General features: G+C 45.6%; 1 protein-coding gene across 1 annotated transcript in view; it reads right to left on the reverse strand.

The window, feature by feature from the left end:
* LOC306811792 (lethal(3)malignant brain tumor-like protein 4) overlaps positions 1 to 22,971 on the reverse strand; it is a 38,258-nt gene extending 15,287 nt beyond the window's left edge. Inside the window, 13 exon segments of the mRNA XM_079325811.1 lie at positions 908 to 1,018; positions 4,580 to 4,665; positions 6,166 to 6,242; positions 7,006 to 7,157; positions 8,104 to 8,195; positions 8,695 to 8,830; positions 9,458 to 9,562; positions 10,681 to 10,769; positions 11,767 to 11,780; positions 11,782 to 11,822; positions 13,185 to 13,293; positions 13,607 to 13,715; positions 22,953 to 22,971. Coding sequence (XP_079181937.1) covers positions 908 to 1,018; positions 4,580 to 4,665; positions 6,166 to 6,242; positions 7,006 to 7,157; positions 8,104 to 8,195; positions 8,695 to 8,830; positions 9,458 to 9,562; positions 10,681 to 10,769; positions 11,767 to 11,780; positions 11,782 to 11,822; positions 13,185 to 13,293; positions 13,607 to 13,668 — 1,074 coding nt within the window. The 5' untranslated portion in view covers positions 13,669 to 13,715; positions 22,953 to 22,971.
* Between the last annotated feature and the right edge of the window lie 1,774 nt (positions 22,972 to 24,745).

The raw sequence follows: 24,745 nt of genomic DNA on the forward strand, positions 1-24,745 counted from the left end.
ACAAGCAAAGTCCAAAGCTATGCAAACAAAAATGCTTATTTGTTTTGTTTTCTGTGGATCCCAAAACAACAGAAAAACCAACAAGTTCAGTGGGTTTTGCAGTGAATAAGCTGCAATTTTCTGCTGGATGAAGAGACTGGTAGTAGCTCAGATCCAGGTCAGGTTAACAGAGACTGAGGATCACTGGAGTTTAAACACTACTGGGTTGTTCATGCAGCAAAGTTTCAATGTATGAATTGAGTATCATGCCACTATGGACTGGCAAAGTTTGGCTTTTGTTCACAGCAATGAGACTCAGAATCAAGTGGATAATGGGGAGTGAACTCCAATCCTGCCCAGGGAATCATCCATTGGGAAGGAGATCTGTGGCCACAGAGCCTCCATCAGTGCAGCCTCCACTTTAACTGGCTCATAATTAGTTCCTCAGAAGCCAAAGCACAACAGATTATTTGGGCAATATACTTCCATGAAAAGACTTAAAAGGTTAAAATGCATTTATGTGACAAATTTGTACTGGAGAATGGCGCTTCTTCCCACATGTACCAGAGTCTAAACTGCACTGGGTTTTCCTTTGCTGGTAGGAGAAAAACCCAGTCAGGCAGCTTCCCCAGAGCACACTCATGCTGCCATCAGTCACTGAGATCACATGGAAAATGCCAAGAGATGGGACATCACACTATCAAGTGTTAGTTCAAAACAGTTGCATTAGAACAGCACTAACACCAGGTCAGTTCCATCAGATTTCAGCAAAACAAGGCAACAGAAGCCATCTCCAGTTGGGCAGGCCCAGAGGCCACAGCAACTGCCAGGCTGCTGTCTGCTGCCCCTCCTTCCCTTGGGTGTTTTCCCTGCACTGCCCACCCCGGGGCTCTCAGCACAGGCTCTGCACTTGGGAGCAAGGTCATACCTTCACACGGTGGCTGTCTTTGTCAACGATTGTTGCCACCCTTATCAAGATGGGATTTCGTCTGTCCACAGCCTCTAACTTCGTATTAACCTGGAATCTGTGAGGAGGACGCTGGAAGAGAGGATTACAAGCAGAATGCTGAAAGCCCTGGAGCTCTGAGCTGGTACCTGCTCTGAATGATATCTGCTCCAGTTTCCATCCTCTCCTAGCTGCCTTTGGAGCTTTGGGTTATCTCATGTGGCAGACTGTTCAGAGACTAAAATCAGAGTTGCAAAGAGGATGAGCTGAGTGTTTATCAGCAGCCCCATACAGCTGGAGCAGCAGCCTGAGGTGGCTCAGCACAGAGGAGCTGTCCCAGCCAGGACAAGAGACCCTTCCCTCATGGACAAAAGGCCAGGGACCACCACAAGCAGCTCCACTGACATGGCCTCCCCAGGCTGCCAGCACACCTCCACACTGCAGGGACATGGTCTTCTCTAGAAGAGACTGAGAGGAGGGAGATCTCAACAGTACATATGAGTATCTCCAGGGCAGGTGTCAGAGGATGGTGCCAAACTCTCCAGTGGGGCCCAGTGACAGGAAAAGGAGCAATGGCCCTGAATTAAACCACAGAAAGTTCAACTTCAACATGAGGAAGAACCTTCCACGGAGGGTGGCAGAGCACTGGAACAGCTGCCCAGGGAAGGTGTGGAGTCTCCTTCTCTGGTGACATTCCAAACACACCTGGATGCAAAATTCCAAACCCACCTGTGTCACCTGCTCCAGGTGACTCTGCCTTTGTAGGAGTTGGAATGGATGATCTTCAGCCTCTCTTCCACACTGACTATTCTGTGATGTGACACCAGCAAGGACAGTGGCCAGTTCCCCACTTTTCACATCTGAACACGCCATTGGGTGAAGCCTCTCTTCAGTACCCTGGCATCAGCTCCAGCTCCTGACCATCACAGTTACCCTCATTTCACAGACAACACCTCCTTGTGACAACACCTGCACTGCTCGTGAACAATTGCTGGCCTGGAGCCTGCCCCTGCAGAGACCCACCTTTTCCTCAAATCCTGAAGACTTTGGGAAAACTCCAGAATGTCCTTAGACCTGATGTGTGCCCTTGACAGCAACCTATGTAACCTCTAACCAACAAACAGCTTTTACCAATTTTTTCCTTTATCTGACTGCAAGTTCCTCCTCTGACCTCCTCAGCGGGGGGTTATGGATGCTCACTCAAAATATGTCCCTCTTCACTTCTGCACACAGAGCTCAGGATTTTAGCAAGAAATGATAAATTGTCTATTTGAACATGACAAAGAGGTTAATGAAATTATTAAAATCACTCTTTCCTCCCAGTCTTCCTTACCCTTTTTACTGCCAGTGGCTGGGGGCAGGAAGGAGATGCACTCCTGAGCTAAGGGGTTTAACTCCACACCTGAAGTCCCTCTTTGGTCATTTCACCTGGACACAGACATTTATCATTGGGCTGTCAGACACTGGACACACCACAAAACAAACAATCTAAACTGCTTTTATTTCCTAGAGCATCTTATTAACCAGCCAACCTTGTCTGTCCTCCCTGAAGAAGGAGCTGAGTGCTCAGGGTCCAAATCCTGCCCAGAAGAGGAGCCAGGCTCTTTGCTCAAGCCTTGCTGAAGGGCTGCTGCCCTTTCTGCAATAGCTTATAAATGTTTTGGAATTGCCAGCCCAAGAGGATGGACTGAAATAACAATGCTTACACTGGAGCTGTCTCCTGAGTTTTTGGGTGGAGAGGGCAGAAATCCAGACCAAAGACCTGCTATTTGTGCTGGTGACCTGTGTCTCCAGACTACAGAAGACAGCTCTTTAAAATTGTTAAAAGCTAATTCAGTGAGAAATGCCTGTTCTGGCTCTCAATCCGCATTTTTATGTACTTATTTCCTGTAATTGCTAGCTGGAATAATAATAATAATTTTAAAAAAATCAATAGCTTTGCCATTTATTTGCACTTCAGTCCAACCAAGCCAGAAAAAAATAACGAGGTTTGATCTTGAAAGAGTTCTATTAACTGCTGATATATCAAATACCTTTTCTGTCTCATTTTTGAAACACAGTTTTAGATGCTAATTTACACTCTTGAGCTACATGAGAGCCAGAATTAGTCCTTCTACCCTTCTCTTAAAGCCTGACACCTGGAGGAGCAGAGTAATGGCTGCAGAAATGTCTGGAAAACAGGAAAGGAGACAGACAAGGCATCTGCATTCCCCTTGGGAAGACACTTCACTTTGAAAGGAGGGATTTCTGAACAGGCTCTGTGTCCTGAGCTAAGCCCTCTTATGTACAGATGACATTTCTCACCACACTTTAGAGCCTGAAAATCTGAGGAAAGAAGTCACAATGGCAGATCTTACAGAGGACTTGGGCTGGGAGTTTTAAGTTCACACTTTCCAGCTCTACTGGGATTTTAGGAGTGTGGCTCAAAACAGCTTTGTCCACCCTTAGGGGCAACAACTCTGTCCCACTGACAGGCTCCAATCCTCATCCTGCCCCTGGCTCCAAGGTGCTTCCCAGCTCTGGGAAGCCTCAATCCCAGGGATGTTTTGGAGCTCCACTGTGCTGCAGGTAACTCCAGTTAAAGCCTTACAGCTCTCTGAAGAGGCAAAAGCCTCTTCCACCTCCCTGACACCACCCTGCAGCCTGCACCAACCTCACGTGGACACCTGCTGAAATCTGGCAATTATCAAACCTGTCTGGCTGGATTTTTGCCTCTCTTATCTGAGGCCACTCTGATTGCTTTTCCTCCTCAGTCCCAAAGACCTTTCCACAAAAATACACAGGAGGGCAGCAGGTATTAACCTGCACTCTCACTTCAGAAAAAGGAACCAGGACGTGTCTCACGATGGCAAAGAAGAGTTTTTAAACATATTGCAAAGTCTAGCAAGGTGAGCCAGCAGTGTGGAAGGGAAAAAATCAAATTAAAAGTACAGTTATTTTAAAGGTTTTTGGTTTGTTTCTGCTGACAGTGAGATTCCAGATAAACACACTGAACTGCAGTGAAAGAAACAAAAGCTCCCAAGGTTCAGAGAAGCACCTTCACACTGGGTCTGCAGGATGGTCCTAGTGCACCCAGAGGCTTGGCAGAGATGCTCTTTCACCTGTTCATACATTTATTTCTGTGGAAGGCACAGTTGGCTCCTCCCTAGATGGACTAAGATCTGTATCAGATATGAACTTGATATGAACTTCTCTACCTTCATTCCAGCCTCACCAGCCAGGGAAGTACAGATTTGCACAACTGCTAAGTGAATTTTAGAAAGGTTTTTAAAACTTCATATAGAGGGGACATCAGGTAACTGCACTCTTCCTGTCTGTGCCCTCTGTGAGGCACTTCCCACATACCTCTGGAAGCCAGAGTTACCTGTATGGATTGAAAGCTCTGCCCTTAAATATGCTAATGGAGTCACTGAAGGTATTTAGTCAAAAATCCTTTCTAAAACAGCTTTCCATAGTATTAAAAAAAAAAAAAAAATCTTGCATTTTTCTGGGAGTTTTTGCTTCTGCAGAACTGAGATGATAATTATTACCCAAAGTAAACCACAGTTTCACCCTCCCGACACAGACAAGGTGAACCACACCCAAATAAAGCCTGTAGCAAAAAAAGGGTGAATAACAGCACCTGAGCAAGAACAACCAAAGAGATTCACCTACCAGTTTAAAGGCTCTTGCTGGGGCTGCTTGGGAATTGGTTTCTTCCAAGTATTTCTCCCATGAGAAGGCTTTGGAATCCCTGTGTCCTGAAAAAACAGAGGATTAACATTCCTGTTAGAAAACTCCCCCATTTACTCTCACAGCAAAAAGGCAGCTCTGTGACACTGTAATTAGCACTTAGAAAGGATGGTGCTGGAAAGTTGCCTGTTTGCTCCTACCCACCAACTCCAGCACCCAGAGCAGCCCTGCCAGTTCCCCAGTTTTACACTGGGCTTGAACCCTGGCAAGTTCATTTCTGCACAGCTTTATCAATTCTTACTCTTTAGAGAAAACTCCAATTATGAGCTAGTCAGAGGATTCTGTGATGTGCAAATGGCATCACTAGATGAATTTCCTGTTTTATTAACTACTCTATGTCTGTGTGCCTGTAAGACTGTAGAACCTTCTCCTCTCCTGCAGCCCACCCAGGCTGAGTAAACTCAGCAGCCTGGAGAGAAAAGGCTCCATGGGTGTGCTGCTTTAACAACAGTGCGATGTCTCGCCCTGACAATTACATTTAAGAAACTGCTCTAATTATTTGCTATTTCAGTAATTTTTACTCCCAGTACAGGTTCTTTTTGTCAGGAGGGTGCAGTGACTAAATGCAGAGCTCAGCCTGCAAACTGCTGCATTTAAGTTCCTCAGCAGAGAGACCAGAACTGGCTGCAGGTGTTGTTGGGGGCACAGAAAATCCTGATATGAGCAGAGAACTGCAGAGCACAGCCCTGCTGAACCTTCCAGGAGCAGGGAGAGGTGTGTTGCTGCTAAGAGGGAATGTTCATAACCCCTTCCACATCTGCAGCAAAGACACTGAGGCCAGTTCCACTCGTGCAGAGGGATTGAGCAGTGCTTCCTACTCCACTGAACCTGGAACACAGCAAATACAGGAACTCTTCCCCTAGGGCTGTCAGTCTGACAAATGTCAGTCTTATTTTTATGTTTACTACTTTTTAGGTGAATTAACGCTTCCAAGGCCTGAAAACTACACTGGTTTCCCTGCATGTTCTGTCCTCTCTTATTTGCCAGCATTCTCTTAATTTACCAAATTCCAGTACAGCAGAAAGACATGTGGATCCAGTTACTCCCTCATTTCCAGAAATTTCATCCAGGAAATCATTAGAGCATGGTGCTACCAATGCCAAGGCCATAGTTCAATCCCTGTACAGCTCATTCACTTAAGGGTTGGACTTAACGATTCTTGTGGGTCCTTCCAACCCAGAGTATTCTGTGATTTCCAGAAATTCCATCTAGGAAATCATAGTACAGATCTCTTTTTCTCCTCGCTCACCTTGACGGAAATGCTGGAAATCCTTCTCACTTTTTCCCTTCTAAAATCAAATTAAACCATAAATTACCAAACCCTGTTCCATTCCTTCAAAGAACAGTGAAACAACATAAATTGCAGTGGCAAAAAGTAGGAACAATAACATCACTCAGCAGTAAAGAGTTCTGAAGAGCACCTGGAACTTGCAAACACATAATTACATGCAAGACACAGTTTGCAGGTTTTTGGCTAAGGCAGGAAGTAAGTCTCACTTGCAACCTACCAGGTGGTGTTGTCAGTGGGGTTCCAGTTTCCTGGCAGTAGCCGACAGGACGGATATACGGGCTGCTGGTTTCACACCTGAATCAAAGAGGGAAAGCTGGCACCAGTCAGATGGAAAGCAAAAAGAAAGGCAGGATTTCAAATGCTGCCTGATAGGCCTTTGCTGGGTGAGCAGATGCTTTCAGTAGGTGTGATCGTGGTGTAGAAGACAAGCACTGCCTTGTTAGAATGTGTAACACTGGGTTTTCAAGGCATTCAAGCTGCCCCAAAAGAGAGGGAAATACAAAATAAATCTTGCAATGGTTTTGTTGGAAGGAATCTTAAAGCCCACTCTGTTCCACCCCCTGCCACAGGCAGGGACACATTCCACTGTCCTAGGTGGCTCCAAGCCCTGTCCAACCTGTCCTTGGACATTTCCAGGGATCCAGGGGCAGCCACAGCTGCTCTGGATACCCTGTGCCAGGGTCTCCCCACCCCTCAGGGAACAATTCCTTCCCAATATCCCATCCAAACCACTCTGGCAGTGGAAGCTATTCCCCTTGTCCTGCCCCTCCGTGCCTTGTCCAAAGTCCATCTCCAGTTCTCCTGGAGCCCCTTCAGGTACCACAAGGAGTTTTCTTACCTCCAATGCTTCCCAGACAGCTCAGGCCACCCCGACTGGTTCTCCACTGAGCTGCCCAGCACCCAAATGGGAAGGGAACTACTGGGCAACTGGCTCTTTGTGAAAACCCCAGGTAACTATTCAGAAGCCTGACAACTGACATAAGATCCCAACTTTAGGGCCTGCATTTAAAGCAAAGCCAGTCTACCTGCAGACATGTATCAGAAATAGAATCTTTACCAGTAGTCATAGCTCTCATCCCAGTTATCGAAATGGATCAGCAGCCGGTTTTCCACCATGTCTGTGATGGTGGCGACACAAACCAGCGACGGGTTCTTCTTGTCCACTGCCTCCAGTTTCATTCCCAGACGAAAGCCAGAAGGTGTGACAGGCTGAGGAACAGGACACCATGAAAGGGAAATCAGCCACATTCTTGGTCAAGATGCTGAAATCCCCCTCATAAACTCCTTTGACCCCAAAACCCACAAACCAAAACACTCTACACTGACTGCCAGGAGGTTTGCAGACAGGATTTCTGTGAGTTCTGGCAATGACTGTTACTATTACTAAAAAAGAGCTAATGTGACTCAAAAAACAGCATTTCCAGGTACACCCACCACTGCAGACTCCCAGGCTGAGACACCCTGCAGTGATTTCTGAGGATAATGGGCATTGCACATCCTGTTTTACTGGTGGAAAAGTTAGGAGAATCTTCAGGGAGATGAAGTGACTGAGTGGGAAGCAGGGCAGAGCTGGGCCCTGATTCCACTGGAGTCAGTGACTATCCATGTGCAGCTTCCAATCCACCAGCCTGTGGGCTTTGTGTCACTCCAGTAACATGAAATGGGATGGAGGATTTCATGGGAATTGAGGTTAATAACCAGTGAGAAAGCACCAGTGGGGAAGGATGACAAATGCTCAAGATCCACAGCCCCATAATGAATCCCACAGCACACATGAGCATGCTGCTGGAAACCAGAAATTATTTTGGAAATGATTAAATTAGAGGAAAGTGACACAAATATCTTGACTGTAGGGGCACAGTAAAACAGACGGTTGTAATATATTTAATAAATGGTTCAGTAAATCTTTTTCTCCAGCATTAAGGAGGAAAGGAAATACAAATTCTTTCTCTGGAAAGTCAGGGACTGGGGAAAGGAAGAAAAATTGTACTAGTTTTCCTTCTTACAAAAAAAACACAGTGGGAAGTAGTTTGCATCTGACTGTACTGTGGCTGTACCTCTGACATCAGCATATTAAAATCACATAAATATTCTGGTCAAAACCCACTTAGCACCAGACCTATTCAAACCCCTTCTAGTCCATACCACCACTTACACTGCTGAGGGTCTTAAAAAGGCTTTTTGGAGCTGCTTGAGCTTTGCAGTTCTTCAGATAGGAAGTCCAATTAAATTCTCCCTCCTTGAAACCTAGGAAGAGAGAAAAAAAAGATTGTTTTACATGGCCCTGGTACATTCTGGTGAGTTTTTCAGAAACAGAAATTACCTGGAAAGAATATGAACTTTGCATGATAACTGCCCTGCTATGATCCCCAGGGGCTGTGCATTTCAGCTAAACCAGCTCTCTCTTTTTCACCATAATGGCCAATCATTAATCTCAACCTTCAAATGTTTCTAGAAAATTGAATGCAGGAAAGAACTGAAAGCAGGAAAGAAGCAAGTTCTGAAGCAGAGATAGACATCCAATCCAGAGTTTCTACTGCAACTAACAATGTCAGCCTTTGGGAATATCACAGAGATGATATTTTGCTCTTTTGTGAGTCACTGTGTTAGTTAAAACTCTTCCCTTTAGCCCCTCAGATTGAGTTCCACGATGAAATCACACTAAAAATGAAATATGCAGAGCCAGGACATCTAGTTCTTAGTGGAACTTATGATTTCTTGTACACCACACTATTTTCTGTCATACCTTTAGGAGGAAGCAACTTATGGCTTGTTTTTTCACACCAGCCCACAGGATGGATGTCTGAGGAATCAGCATTAGCCCAGAAGTCGTAGCACTCTGGATAACCATCAAAGTGCAGCCTTACCCTGTACCCCTGCACCTACAGTGAGAGAAGCACTGGTTATCACCAAGGGTCACAAAGGAGAAAGGAAATCACTAATAAAACACTCCCTCATATTTGCACTTACAGAAAAAGTAACTTAGGATCTCATTTATTTCTCAGAAACTCCAGCTGTATTTTAACTCACTTGCTCTCCCAGTTTCCATGCTTCTCTTTCCCCACTTCAAACAGCTGGAAATAGAACTGGTCAGTGGAATCTCCCCGAGCTCCTGCTCCATGCACACATTCCTGGGCTACAAAAGCAGCCTCAGAACTTTTATGCCTATACCAGATGAGCCCAGATTTCACATAACTGAAGCTGCTTTAAAAGCATTCTGACTTATTTATATTTACTAAGTCTTAGGGCCTCATGGCATTGTTCTTTTCCATACTTGTTCAGTACAGGCAATTAATAAGTTTGCTATTCTTAGTTACAAGTGCAAAAATCTGCCAGTAGGATTTCAGGCAAAGATCCTTAATCACATAACACATTCCTTCAGTGTCACCCTGAACTCCTACCATTAATTAACTAACTAAAGTACTATCACTCATGTTTCTACGCTTTATTGAAAAAAAAAACTAGATGTACATGGGACTTTTGGAATCAAAGACAAGAAAAGCAACTACCTCAGCCACTGTGAGAACACAGAATCGAGAGGGGTGTTCAGGATCCACCCCTTCCAATTTCATTCCAACTTTAAATCCATTTCGGCCTTGTGGAAATGATTGATACTGTGGAGGGGGAAGAAATATTTGTTTTTAATTCCTAAAGACAAAATCTATTGCAGAGCAGTCATAGCATACTTAAGACTTCAAATTTTTGTATTTCAGGCTTCAAATGCTCAATTCAGAGAAGAAAATCTCACCCCGAGTGTTTGTGGCTCCGACAGGTGCAGGCTCAGGGATCAGTAATGGCACTATCACCATATTTCACATTTACTCATTATTTTAATCAATCTCTCAAAAACACTGAACTGTGGCAATTAGCTACAAACACATCTTTGAACAGATGCAGAAATAAGCTCTTCTTAAACACAAAAGAATCCCCTTCCCAGTTCAATGCAGAACCAAAGAAGTGGGAAAGCTACAATCACTTTGTGTCAGTCCAGACTCTCCCCAAAGGCAACTTGTATCTTCAAATGGTGAAAGTCACAAGGCAGGCTTGATCTGCAGCCCAGTTTTACAGTTATTCCAGAAAGCATTTGTGGTTTTCATTTATCTGCAGTCTTAATCCAAGTGAAACAACTGAAATACAGTAAAAGTTTAAAAGCACCTTGAACTGGGATGCAAATGACCCAGTGCAGGACTGGACCTTGCTGTTAGGCTCCCTCTGGAAGGACAGACAGCCCTGGGCTCTGAACAGCTCACTGGGAGCTGCACATTGACCTGAGGTGCAGAGGCAGCTTCACCAAGGCTGAACTCAGCCTCTGGCACCTCCATGGGACTGCCACAATGCCCAGCCTCCCTCCTGGTACTCCAGGGAACCCACAGCACTCCTGAGCCAGGACAGGCTGGGATAGCTCTGTGCAAGCACACAGCATGTGCAGCACCCATCAGGCTGTCCCCCTCCTGCTGTCCTGGGAGCTGCCTAACAGCCCCAGAGCAGGGCAGATCCAAACAGCTGCTGCTTATCCAGGAGATCCAACCAGCCTTTTGTACAGCCTGGTTTGGGATGAGACTCCCAACTGCCTGCTTCCCTGGGCAGAAAACAAACATTTACTGCCTGCTTGTACCAAATACAAGTGCTGGCTTAAGGTTAAGGGTGGTCTCCAGTCCCACCTCCAGCAAGCCAGTAGCCCTGTGACTGCCAGTAATGCTGTGACAGCAAGGGAGTGAAAAAAGCTGCCAACCTCTCTGAACAGCTTTTGGGGAGCAGCTGCCATCTGTTCCTCTTCCAAGTACGAAGACCAGTTCCATACCTTCTTCTTTCCAGGAAGCACTAATAAATCAATAACAACGAGAAAATGAACATTTTTCTCTGATGCCTCCTGCTCTGCTTTTCTTCCTCTCTTCTCCTCCTCCTCCCACGTTTGCCCAGAAGAGGCAGTGTTACTCAACTTTTGAGGGAAGGTAGGAATTCCAACAATAGGAAAACCGTGCTCATTCCTCAGGAAATGAACATTTACAGTATCACAAGTCAAATGAACTGTAGCACCTGGACTGCTGCCCATGGAAAGGTGCCACGGGAAAGACTGGACGAAACAGAATAATTTAAAATTGTGGGAATTAATTCCTCCTCCTGACATTTCACAGAGGAATAAGGGGTTAAATATAAACTAACAGGCAGCACAGAGAGGCATATAACTGCAGCTAAAATAAGCCTAAAATAAAATGAATTTAAAACCAAGTTATTTTTTGGCTCAGTTCACAATTTTTTTTTTTACATATATGCATCTATATTTATAACCTCCTAATAACACAATGCATCTACTAGAGAGGCAGCTCCCAGATGATGAAAACAACTTGGACTAATTCTGGTAAAACCACAGTCATACACACAGAAAATGACATTCTAAATGTATATTAAAACTCTCCCCCCACTTACATACTGACTGATTTAAGGTATATAATACATTTAACTCATAGTCTACAATCAATCACGTTTACAAATTTTTTTTATTTAGCATTGTAGGTTGTGGCTGAAGTTCTTTAAAGTCAATGGAAAAAAGATTCTGATTGTCTTCACTGAGCTTTGGATCAAACTGACTCCTTCCAGATCCTTACCCTGTGCCCATTATGCAGGCAAATCCAGGATATTCCTGCTAATACACCCCCGAAGCTGACTGTGGTAAGAGGGTTATGTACTGAATAAGCTGTTCTGAATGTGAAATGAGCTCTCCTGTCCTTTTCTCTCCTGTTTATTATTATTCACTTTATAGTAGCTACTAAAAAAAATCTATAAACATTAAAGAAAAGAGACTATGAGCTTAGCTCACCTTGTTTTATTGGTTAGTGTTTCTGCGGCTTTCATATTATTTGATTTATTCTTCTCCTAGACACAGATATGTTAAAAAGAAGTTTAGCAAGATTGTTTTTCCCTCCCCCTCTGATCATCTCACAATGCAGGTACAACACAGATGTAGCAGGTAACTAAAAGGACTATTAGCCAGCATTGCTGTCTCTTGAACAACCCTGGAAGAATATCAGGAGGGAATGTTACATAGATAACGCTGATCTTGGTATCCCAAAGTGCTTTACAAGTTATTTAATATATGCTACTGCAGATCTTTTAAATGTGGCTGTTAAAGAGCAGCACAGGACCAAAATCTCCATTACAATACAGTGGATTTGATTTCTGCAATGCAGGATTTGCTGCTCACGTCAGCAGCCTTACTGGAACACTCCTTTTTCCTTTCCCTTTCTTATGTCCATCTACGCCAGGGAATGGATACAGCTGAAAAAAAGGAATTTATGAAGTCCTGAAGGAAGCAGAAGCTTCAAGTAACTCCTGTCATAGACAAACACCCCAGACAATGTGGTCTCCCCGTGTCACACTCCAAGCCCGACTGTCATTCCCATTTCTTCCATGTGCTTGCAAACTCGGGTTTGATCCCTCCCAGGCTGTCATTCCTCAGAGCAAACTAAAACCAGGCAAAACGTGCCATACAAAGCTGCCTGCCAAACACTCCCCAGAAGGGACAGGGGGACAGTTTCTAATGAGGACGAGGAGAAGGGGGAAGAGAGAGGCTGCAAGGATTTCTGAAAACACCCATCCCTTAAAATATCTCACCCACATCCCATAGAAAAGCTGAGCAAGATGATGAGTTAAACTGGTCATGACAGCAGAGGCTGCAGCTTTATTGCCCACAAACATCTACCCCTGTTCTGCCATACAGAACCCTGCATTATGTGAATAAACACGAATGGCTCAGAGGCACTGATGGGTGGGAGCAGAGCACAGGGGGGCACAAAGGTCCCCGGGAGGGAGCTGGGGGGTGCAGGAAACTGAAGGCAAGATCAACTCAGGACTGGAATACTGCTGTTTATGCACCACTAATAGAGGTTTCTGGTGGTGCAGTGAGAGCACATGCAAGTATGTAATAAAACTCAAACCAACCCTGTGATTTGACACTGATCTTCAATATCACACAACAGTATTTGAGTGTAGTTATTCTGGAGACACATGGTGCTATACTGTGAACTGACTTTCACTTCCCCTGAGCTATTCATTCACCTCTGTGACTCCTCAGAACAGAAACTCCCATCACTGACGTAAATCAGGATCAGACCCAGACCATTCCCCAGGTACAGAACAACCTCCCTCAGCCCAGTTTGCACTATACAAGGAACTCTGAGACAACTGCCCCTGTTTGTCACAGCTCTTTTTAAAGGAAGGACATGCAGCCTCATTTACCTCATCCTCATATGCATTTTCCTCCTCATCCTCTGAATCCAGAGGCAATCTTCTCTTTCTCCGGAGACGTCTGACAGGTCTGCCAGCCTCAGTCACCTGACAGCCACTGCTGGTAGTAAGATTTCTATTATTTCCTGTTTCTGCAATCATCTGGAATGTCTCTGATATCATTAAATATCCAAAATTAAAAACAATATCAAATTAAAAGTGCAATATTATTCCTGCACTGTTCCCAGTGTCTCTGAACCTCTTGGAATGAGGAGGCCTGGGCTGAGGACCTGAAGAAATTAAAGGTGTCTGCAGGATTTCCTGGATATAGAACTGAAACACTTGGTCTGACAGGTTAATTCTACTCACAGCAACACCATGGTCTCTTTAAATGCTTTCAAACAAAAAATGGGGGAAATCTGTGATTTCTGTACCTCTCCCTGTGCTGCTGGGAGCCCATTTGAGTACAAATCTTCCCATTCTCAAAGCAATCCATTTGCTCACAGGTTTGGGAATCAGAGCAGGGGACGGCTTGTCTGGGCACTGCAGGAGTAAAAAAAAAGACAACTATTAAATTAAAATGTTAAAACATCTTTCAGGTAAGGAGTACTGTCAAAGTCCTTTACAAACTTCCATTTACTGACACTTAGTATCCCATTGTGAGGGATGTAACTACCATCTGTGTGCTGCCATACCACCTCAGAAGGAAAAACACCCTTTTATTTGTAATGCTTTAATTTTGAAGCACTGGTCTCCAGTAGTACTCTCAGGCACTTCTTGGTTGACTTGATGATCTTAAAGGTCTTTTCCAACCTCAATGACTCTGTGATACTATCTGTGAGGGAGAGCTGCTGAAACAGTAATTTAATCAAAGGAAACTGGTGATTTACAAACAAGTGATGCTGAACAGCATGAAGGGCTGGCCCTGAAGAAGAATGACCCACGTTGCAGCAGACTGTGGAGAACTGCTGCCTGTGGGATAGAGTCACTTTGAGAAGTCCATGAAAAACTGTCTCCCACGAGAGGAATTCCCTGCTGCAGCAGGGAAGAATCTGACTCCTCTCCCCAAGAGGCAACAGAAATAAACTGTGATGAACTGACTACAACCCCCATTCCCATCTCCCTGCACCGCTAAGGGGAGGAGGGAGAGGTCTGACACCTATCCCTGCTCCAGCACAGCCCTGCAGACACTCAGCCTGTCCTGCTAAGGACAGCACAGGAAACCCAGATGCAGAACTAGAAAACCCATCCAGACACACACAGGCCACCTCTGGAAAAGGAATGAAGGTAAATTTCAGAGATTCATCAGGCCATGCAGGAAAATTTTACTGGTCCAGATAAAATTATGGAAGTGTGTTAAATAGTGTCACTGTTCATCTTATATTACTCCTGACCTGCAAATGCAACCAAGCATTTAAAAAAAAAAAAAAAAATTAAACTAAGGAAACGACATTTCTGATCAGCAAATAGCTGCAAAGATTACTCACTCCTGGATCTTCTTTACTGAGTGCATTATGGAGCTACTGAACTCCAGAATGAAACAGACAAGTCAAAGGTGGCTGCATTTGCAAGCTCTGCTCCAAAGCTTTTATTCAAAGCACTTCATTAGTCTGAGATCTTTTCTCAGCCATCTGCACTTCACTGAAACCTCAGTCTGAAAACATTTGCTTCACTCTGAAACAGGGCTCCTTGTTGAGTGGAGAAGCCCCCTCTGTCTTCTACTCCTGCGTGCTTCCTGCCCTCAGGATCCTGTCTCCAGCACCTTATCAAAGCTTTATCCCAAATGTTCTTCCCTCTCTTTACCTAAAGCTTATATTTCTTAAAGCTTCAAAGATGCTGGACTTGCTTCTGAAAGACTCATGTCCTTCTCTGCAGCCCCAACGAGGGAAAAGAGCATTTTCATTCCAACACAAAGAGAAAGATCCCATTTTGAAGAAGTGATTCTAAGTGGACTCAGCTGCTGCAGGATCACTCCAGTTCACTTCCCTCAAGCACTTCAGCAGCAGCAGCAGCATCCTGGTGCAGACTGCAGGGGCTGAGGCTGATGGCACTGCTCAGTGCCATGGCACAAGGTCAGTAGAAGGAGATCTCCAAGCTCCACATGCTGTTTCAGAGCTCCTGTGCCAGGGAGTGGGAAGATGCCCAGGTGCTGCAGGAGCAGGTCTCTGGGCAAGTGATGCTCCTGCACACAAAAGAACAGCTCTGGTTCTGCCCAACCCAGTGCAGACAGAGGCTGGGGCTCCCTCCTGCTATCATTTTACAACACATCTGTGGCCAGGTGAGCTGGGGAAGCCCAATCCCAATCCCAGAACACAAACTTCTAATTTTGTATTAGAAAAGCAACGAGCATCTTTACTAATAGTTTCTGATCTGAGGGTGAGGCCTGGTTGATCATGAGGGCAACCTCAAGTTTCATCCCACAGCTCTATCCCTCATTGCTAAATCCTGGAAATGCAGAATTTACTATCAGGACTGCACCTTCCTTTACACAACGCACCCCAATAGAGCAGGTTTGCTAAAATGAAATCCACACACACCCTTCAGAAATAATCTGTCCTTCCAGAGATCTTCTTGAATGGTATTAAGGAAAAATATTCCATGGAGGCAAGAACTGGAACATAGCAGCAAGAGGGGGTGGGAAGGACTACACAGCAAAAATATATATTTATATTTGGCACCTTAAGGACATAGCAGCTCTCTGGGCAGCCAGTTATTGTGCTCCAGCTGAACATTGCAGCCAGACCCACTAACCAAGGTACTCAGGGTCTTACACTTGATCATCAATATAAAACAACACATTATTATTTGGTGTCTTTCAGTCAACATATAATGTGGTGCTTTGCTGATTCTCTGTTTTAGGAAGAATCGATAGAAGTAAAGCTGTTCCTGAGGAACAGCTGGGTAAGGAGCAGAAGTGTAACACCTTGGATTGAACACAGGGCAAAAGTTACACCAAGGCAAAATAATCCAAAGGAGTCAGTGGAGCAATTCCATGTTTTATGGGAATGCAGGCTGCTGATCTCAGAACACTCCAAGCATGAAGGTTTATCCACATCTGCTGGCAGAATTGTTTCCTCATAGCTTAAGGTCCTTCCAAGCCTTTCCCACTGCTCAAAGGGAGGAAGAGGAGGAAAAGGAAGATTATCAGCACTGTCAAATGTTGGGGGCCTGATTCTGAATGCCTGATGTGCTAACAACAACCTGATTTTTCAGAGCTCTCAAGTTCCTTCAGCTCCCATTTCTTTCTCTTGATCTTTTCCTCCCCAAAGCTCAGAATTTGCAGCCTTGAAGACAATTTTGCGTAGCTGTTTTCAGCACAAAGGAACAGAACGGCTGAAGGTAATTTGCAAATGTCAACAGCCACTCCCCCTCCTCTAACACACAGCCCCAGCTTTGTGACCATCAGACCTTGGCTCTGATTCACCAGACCCCTCTTTGCCCCTGAACTCCACTCTTGACCTAAAGCCTTCCAGGTGCTCAACTTTCTACCCACAGGTTCAGTTTGAGCATAATTCAGCCAAAGGCAGACCCATGGGCCTGATGCATGGTAGCACAGGACACTTCAGCATTCCTGCAGCTCCAATTTCAGCATCACCACAACTCTTCATGATTATTTTAACTGGGCCAAAAGCAGGACAGACATTTGCAAATGGCAATAGCAAATATCTCTGGGTAACACAGGATGTTCTTTGTAGGAGTTCCCCAGCTTCCACTGGTTTGTCCAAACTGCAGGTGCAGAACATCTGCAGGCAGTGTCCATGTTCAGGGTCACAGAACACATCCACATCCCCATGGCTGCAGGGAGAGGCAGGAACTGGACTAAATGAGCCTTGTGTCGGGTGGGATTGAATATATTAAAATCTGATGCAGCCTTGTACATTTATAAACATTTGTTTGTAGCAAATATTTGGTTGCCAGTTTCAACAAGGGCAAACCCATCCCTTTTAAGATTTTATTCTTTGCATTCAGGCTTTAAAAATAAAGAAACTCAAGCACTAAGACTATTTACAAAGTTCTCTCAGGAAGAAGGAGTTCGGAAGTTACTTGGACAGAACTAATTAACTTAGAGAGTTTACTTCAAACTGGGCCAGGAAAACTGTCAAAAATCACAATGTAGAAAATAATCTTGAAGTTAACCAGAGAAGACTTGATAAAATAATCGGTCTTTCTCATCTCTGCATTCTATAAATACAGTAAAACCCATAGAAAAATACAATAAAGAAATTGCTTTTCTTATAATGCTCCCTATCAGTAAAATCTACAATAAAATCAAAACAAGCCAATAAAAGGAAGCAAATGGGGCAATTAAGAAAAGAGCAGAAACTAGCATGAAACGTTTTGAGGAACCACAGTCAGGCCCAAACATTCCTCATTTGTCCCAATCTGTGATTTCTTTTCATCTTTAGAATTTTAAGTCTCAGAAAAATTAAGGCAAAAGAAGATACTGTAAAACTGAGATGAGTCATTCAGTTCCAAGTTGCAGATTCAGATTTATGAAATGATAAATTATTGCCAGGCTGGCAGAGACAATGGAGCCTAATTAATATGCTTCCACACAGACCTCTATGCTTTTTCTTTAGACAGGGAATCCACAGGAAGTGGTCAGAAATACTCAGGTTTTGATCTCATTTCTGCCCCTGAACCAGTGCAGATTTGGGAAACCACCTCATTGTTACTGCAGAAAACCAGCTTTGGCTTTTAATATCCATTTTATCTTTGTTAGCAGAACCAAAAATAAATTAAAAAAAAAAAAAAAAAAAAGGTAAAAGTTTACACAAAGTGAGTGTGAAGGCTAAATAGGGAGATGGGGGTTCACTCTACTTCTATAAGCACCATTAGACTTGATGGGGAGAGAAACATTTCAACAGAAATCCCATTTCAGGTGCTGCCAGGATCATTTGCAATGACATGAGGATTTCAGTGTCTCTCTCTGATGAGGAATGCAATAGTGCAATAAACCAAAGACTGCAAATCAAGTAACAATATGAAGTTTGCAGCTAAGCTTCCATGGACCAGCAGGCAAAATCCCATTCAAGAAGCAGCTGGCATCAAGAGAGCCATCTGACACTGTGCTGTTTGGATTTACCTTTGTGCCCTGAACCAGGGCAGGAGCTGAGCAAAGCTGCTCCTCTGGCTCGGTGTGAGCTGGCTCTGAGAGCTCTGTGCATCCTTCATCTCCTGGGAGCTCTGCAGCAGTGTCTGACACCTGACGGGTGACATCTGCCAGGCTCTGCTGGGCCATCAGTCAGGAACAGAGCTGCAGTTTAAACAGGAACACACAAACCCCACCATGACTCGTTGCAGCACAACTAAACTGGTCTCAGAAGTGCTTGGAACACTTAGGAGCTCAGACACAATCACCTGGCTGGTACTTTGCTGTGATGATGACAGATGATGCTTTGCTCACCCGTCAAAACCTGTTACTCACCTCAGGCAAGTAATATTTTGCAAGGCTGAGCTAATACCATTACCATATAAAACCCTAGCCTCATCTCCAGGAACCTCATCAGTCAGGGACTGAAATGAACCTTCAGAGCCTGTGATGGAATTGTACCAATGCCTCAAGAGAAAGTGTCAGTAGCCACCAGCAAGCATTTAATGGCGTGAAGAGACTGTCTATGTCACTGAAGGGAAAAAAAACCCAAAATTCAGAACTGAGGAATTCTGAGCTCCACTCATTGCACTTCCTACTAATTTTTGTTTGCCATGAAGAGGGAAAAATTGTAACTACAAATCAAGGAAAATATTGCTCTGAAAGATTAGAGTGGAAAAGGGTCTAGGAAGGGAGAGGGATGCTTTGGCTGGCATGGAGAGAAGCAAACATTTTTTGTCTAGGCTCTGCCACAGGATCACAAGAAGAAGTACTTATGTTTTCAGGAGTTTGTCCAGCTTATTTGTATAACAGAGCCCTTCCAAGTTTCCCCTAAGCACATGATAACATATGGATTATGGTAGGTGCTACTGTGCTGGGAGAGCACCTAATAAAGAGCACCATGGCAATGTGACCCCCATCAGTTCATAGGATCAGAGAACTCTGAGTTACTCTAAAGCAGTCACTCATTCCAGAACGAAGCCCAAAGCACTGTTGGAGCCTGTGAGCTGCTCATCTTGGTTTGCTGACACAGTTGTGTCAAACACACACACACGTATCTATTTCAGCAGTCAAAACAACAGCACTGGCACAGGCTGTGGCTGCTGAGCCTGTGCCCACTCCATGCCCAGCCCCTCTCCTGCTGGCATTCCAGCACTCCCACAGAGCACATGCACCAGCACACCTGGCACTGCTGCCTCACGTGCAGTCTGACTGTCCTGTCCCCTTCTGCCATCACACCCCCCTTGCTGCCTGTCTCTGTGACACCGTGATGGCCGTGTGGCAGCAGCTCCTCTCTCCTGTCCTTACAGGCACTCTGTGCCATGCTGGACAGCATTTTGACCTATTCCAAACAGATTGAGAAGGATGCAAAAGAAGGCACAAACCCTTATTCCATGACAGAGCAAATGCTTTCTGTTCCTTTATGGAAAGAGAGGAGCAGGAACAGAGTGTACTTCCATTTTTATGGCTTTCACTAGGAGACATTGGTGCTGAGCTGCTTTCCCTAGCTCTCACCTCCTCCTGCTTGGGAAGAGCAGTGGCTCTGGGAAGGGCACCCAGCCACTGCCTGAGCCTTGCACAAACCTCACACAGAGCTCAGCTGGGAGCCCCAGGAGTGCCTCCTCCAGGCCTGAAACCACAAAGCTGCTAATCCCAGTCCCTGGGAATCACCTGTAACCACTCTAACACTTACACACACTTCTGAACATCACCTAGTGCCACACAGGAATTACACACCTTAAAAACCTTCATGCTCTCAGGAATGACCCAAAGTAGAGTCACAGAATCCTGGAATGGTTTGGGATTGGAAGGGACCTTAAATCCCATCCAGTGTCACCCCCTGCCATGGGCAGGGACACCTTCCACTATCTCAGGTGGCTCCAAGCCCTGTCCATCCTGGCCTTGGGCACTTCCAGGGATCCAGGGGCAGCCACAGCTTCTCTGGGCAACCTGTACCAGGGCCTGCCCACCCTCACAGAGAAGAATTCCTTCTTAATGCCTGATCTAAAGCTGCCTCTGTCAGTGTGAAGCCATTCCTGCTTCCCCCATCACTCCATCCCTTGTAAATCGCCTCTCTCCAGTTTTCTTGTAGGTTCCCTTTAGATACTGGAAAGCTGCAATTAGGTCACATCAAAGCCTTCTCTTCTCCAGGCTGAACAATCCCAATTCTCTCAGCCTTTCAAAAAGTTTAAAAGCTACAGCATAAATAGGGCTGTCAAAACAAATACTGTATGATTCATGAATACAACCTCTACCTGTTTGGTTAGCTATGCCATGCATATATCCCATCATTTTACTGGATTCAATCAGAAATCAAAAAAAACAATACAAACCAAACAGAGATGTGCCAAAAGACAGTAAACATAGTAATGTAACACCCATTCCCTGTGGGTAAAGTATTTTACCAGTAAATTGAACTATTCTCTTCAAAATAATCTGCCAAATTCAGCAAAGCACGTCTGCCCTCACAGCTCACCTGTGGAGCAGGGTGAGTGATGCTAATTAGGACAAAGAGGGCTTGGTCAGATCTCAGTTGGCTTTGGCTGCTAATTGATTCCATGTGTAGGAGTGTGCAGCTGTCAGCCTTTCTTAACAAGGACTCATTTGGTCATTTTTCCCCCAAGTCTCCAATCTAATTTTTCACCCCACTGTGTCTCCTTCTTCCCGCTCTTCTGTCCATGCAGCACAATTAGAGGGCTTGAGGGAAGGCTGAACTAAATTAAGAATTACAGAAAATAGGGAACAGTGTGTGGGGAAGAACCGACATTGCCACTCAGGAATCACCTTGCTATTCCATAGAGACTATAAATGCCCAGAGTAATCACTGCCATGGGTCAATCTGGTTTTGATCCAGTTTATTTTCTTGATATTAAAACTGTGCAATTCTGAGAACATGATTTAGGCCCCCAGAACACTTTTCTGCCCAGAGGTGAGGCATGGGCTGGCACATGGACACTCCAGACATTACCCTCTGACAGCACTCACAGTGGGACTGTTGGGGTGTCCTGTGCCAGGAGTTGGGACTGGATGATCTCTGTGGGTCCCTTTCAACACAGGGTATTCCATGATTTTATGATATCCATCACTACCCTGAGAGAATCTGATTCCACATCCCAGTCCCAGGCTTGCAGCACGAGTCACCTCTCAAAAATCACCAGCACTCATGGAAAAGGACAAGGGGGTTACACTGAAGCTTCACCTTTAAATACACATCCCTCAAGACCAATGGAATATATTGTCATACCCAGAAGTATCTGCACTAAAAGCTTTGCATGAAGAAAGAAGTGAGATAAGAGCCAGCCAGGCCTTCTCCTGCAGATAAACCACCACAATTTTAAGAATATTTAAAGTAACACTGCAGACACAGCTTTAAATAAATTCACAGTTACTTTTAAAAATCAGTGTAAAGCCTTAAAATTTCAGTAAATAAAGAGCTGGTGATAAAACTGCTGACAAACAGCATGGCTGAGGCAAGGAAAACACACCATTTCCTGAGGAGCCAGTGGGGCAGCAATGGTCTGCAGAGCACATCTGGCTATGTACCCACCCACCCTCCTGCAACTTGCTCATTATGGCAATGAAGCCCCTGAAGAATAAATCACCTCTGGCCAAGACAGTCAGAGCTGGCCCTGCACAACCTGCCCAGGAGTTGTACAAGCTGTCCCCAGCAGCTCAAAGCCAGCTCTGATTCCACCCCAGCACCCACCGGGAATCACAATTCATTTCACACACGTTCAGCTTTAATGGGATTATGTGCACTATAAGGTGCAATCAATTTTAGGGCAAAACTAGTGCACAGAGGCCAAAAACATCCTCTGTTTTAATTGCATCTGTAATTACTTTGTAAAACTGCAATCCAGCAAATTACCCTGGGGACTCCTATTAATCACCATTACATATCTCCCATGGCCAAGTAGGAATACTCACTCAGGAACAGACCATTCCCATCCTCAGAAATGTATAATCCAAGTAGATTATAGATCATAAAGTGAGAAAGCAAAACGCTGATGAGACTACGTCAGACTGTTCTGAATTGCTGTGTAGGGAAGGAAAGTTTGAAGCACCAAGTCCCTGTTTTCCCTCCTTTTTACTTCTGTTATACTATATAATAAAACACAGACCAGAAAGGTCTTTTACAACTTGGCACAAAATATCAGAGCTCTTTATCCCTTAAACCCAGTTTCAGGCCATTTTCTTAAATTTATCTCGGTTGTAATTGAATAAATTAAATGTTTTCATAGTATAAATCTAATCAGATTCCTTGCAGCACCAGGAGTCCATAAAACTGTCCTAATCCCTTTCTCCTGACACCAAACATCACTCAGACTGTCCCACACCGATCCCCGGCTGCAGCCGATCGATACTTTTGAAGGATTATATTTATCCCTCTGTTTATCAGCACCGACTTCCCCTCCCAAAATCCCCATCCCATTAGGTCTGCACTTTGAATTTGCTGCCAGAAAGTTTGATGGTTTTTTGTTTTTCCCGTCATGTAAAATCTGTTTTCAAACTTAAATCTTTCTGGTTTGGGGGAAGTTTCCAAGAACTGTTTCCACAGCACTGAGTTTATATATTTGTTAATATTTTTGAGTTGTCACAATCCCGAGAAGTTTCACCGGAGCGGCGCCCAGGCGGGATAACCCCGATTTTCTCCATCACTTCTTGCGTCAAAATTGGGCAACCATCACCTCAGAAACTGTAAATACTTTCTGGTCGTGCAGCGAACTTAATCCGGCGTCCTGACTGAAACAAATAGGCAAGGCAGCAGCCGTCCCGCGGGGACAGGGTAAAACTTTGTGTGAAGGATTTACTCATCACGCTGACGGCGTCCACCGGCGGGCTTGCGGCGCTCTCGCCCCTTGTGGGAGTTTAAACGCACTTTGCGCCCCCAGGGGCCGCGCCAGGCCCGGCCCGCCGGCGCCAGCCGCGCTCCCGGCGCCCACCCCAACATGGCGGAGCGCCCCCGCCCGGGCCCGCGCCCTGCGCCCGCCCGCGCTGCCTCCCTCACTCACCCACCGACAGCGGCGCGGCCCGGCCCGCCCCGCCGCCGCCGCCGCTCCGGGCCTCGCGATGGAGCCGGGCAGCTGCGAGCCCCGCGGGCCCCGAGCGCATGCGCGGCCCCGGCCGCGGCCCCGGCCCGGCCCGGCCCGGGGGAGGCGGCGCTGGCTGGGGATGGGGATCGGGATCGGGGCGGTTCTGGGATACGGGCTGCTGAGGTATGGGGAACTGGGGTATGGGGAACTGGGGTATGGGATACTGGGATATGGGCTACCGGGATACGGGCTGCTGGGATATGGGCTACTGGGATATGGGCTACTGGGATATGGGCTACCGGGATACGGGGTACCGGGATACGGGCTGCTGGGATATGGGCTACTGGGATATGGGCTACTGGGATAGGGGCTACGGGGATATGGGGTATGGGGAGGACCTAGGACAGAGCTGGCACTGGGACATGGAAACATGGGATGGAAATGAACTGGGATAGGCATGAACTGTGACAGAGCTGGCACCGGGAGGGGGCAGGTGCGGGACACTGGGGGCACTGGGGGCACTGGGAGTGGGCAGTGTGGGGGCGAGGGGCACAGCCCCACTCCCAGTGCTGCTCCCAGAGCCGGCTGGGTGAGGCCTGGGCACGGCCATGGGGCTTGGGGCACGTTCATGGCTGAGCTGGGGATTTGGGAAGGGGAGGTTTGGGGAGCTGTAAATCACCATTGCCACCAGCATCCAGCAAATCATGACCGTGGTGTCCCACTGCCTCCCACGCCCACCAGTAACAGAGGGTATTGCCCCTCTTTTCTGCATTTGTTAAACTTGTTTGTCTTCTCATCTGGGACTGTTACTTTCCTTTGTATTTGAGTTTTGCAACAATAAAAGAGATGGGGGTAGGATTTTTTTAATGACGCATCAGGGGTTTTCTGCCACGGTGAGTGAGGAAAGAGCACAAGCGGGCCCCAAGCTGTGACAGCTTAAATGGAATGGGATTTCGGGAAAATAATAAATGAGATTTGCAATGGCTCATTTGAAATACACATCACAATATTCTTCATCCCTCGAGCGAGGCACATAAAATACCCTTTAGAATCTTTAAATTTAGGCAGAAAACAAATAATTTCTCATCTCATCTGCGCCAGCAATTCCAGCTAAAACACAAATACTGCAGAGTCTTGCAGCCAGTTGAAGCATTCAGTGGGTCTGGGTTTACAGGAGTGTTGGAGAGAAAAAAAATTTACAAGTAATTGAACCATTCATATTTATTTAGACTCTTAATTTGATTTTAATTGTTGTAAGCTTTGTTGAGAGATTCCTAGTTCAGCAATTCTTGCCCTTTTATCTTGCTGCTCTACTGATTGTTTTGCCAGAACCTGCCCTGTGCCCACCACATGCATTCCTGCCTTCCCACCTCAGAGCTCATCTCCAAGGTGCTTTTGCCCCACAAGACAGGTACCTCAATCCTAAATCAGATTTGGGCTGTTTTTCA

Source organism: Erithacus rubecula (genome assembly GCF_903797595.1).
Source record: "Erithacus rubecula genome assembly, chromosome: 23".
NCBI classification, from domain to species: Eukaryota; Metazoa; Chordata; class Aves; order Passeriformes; family Muscicapidae; genus Erithacus; species Erithacus rubecula.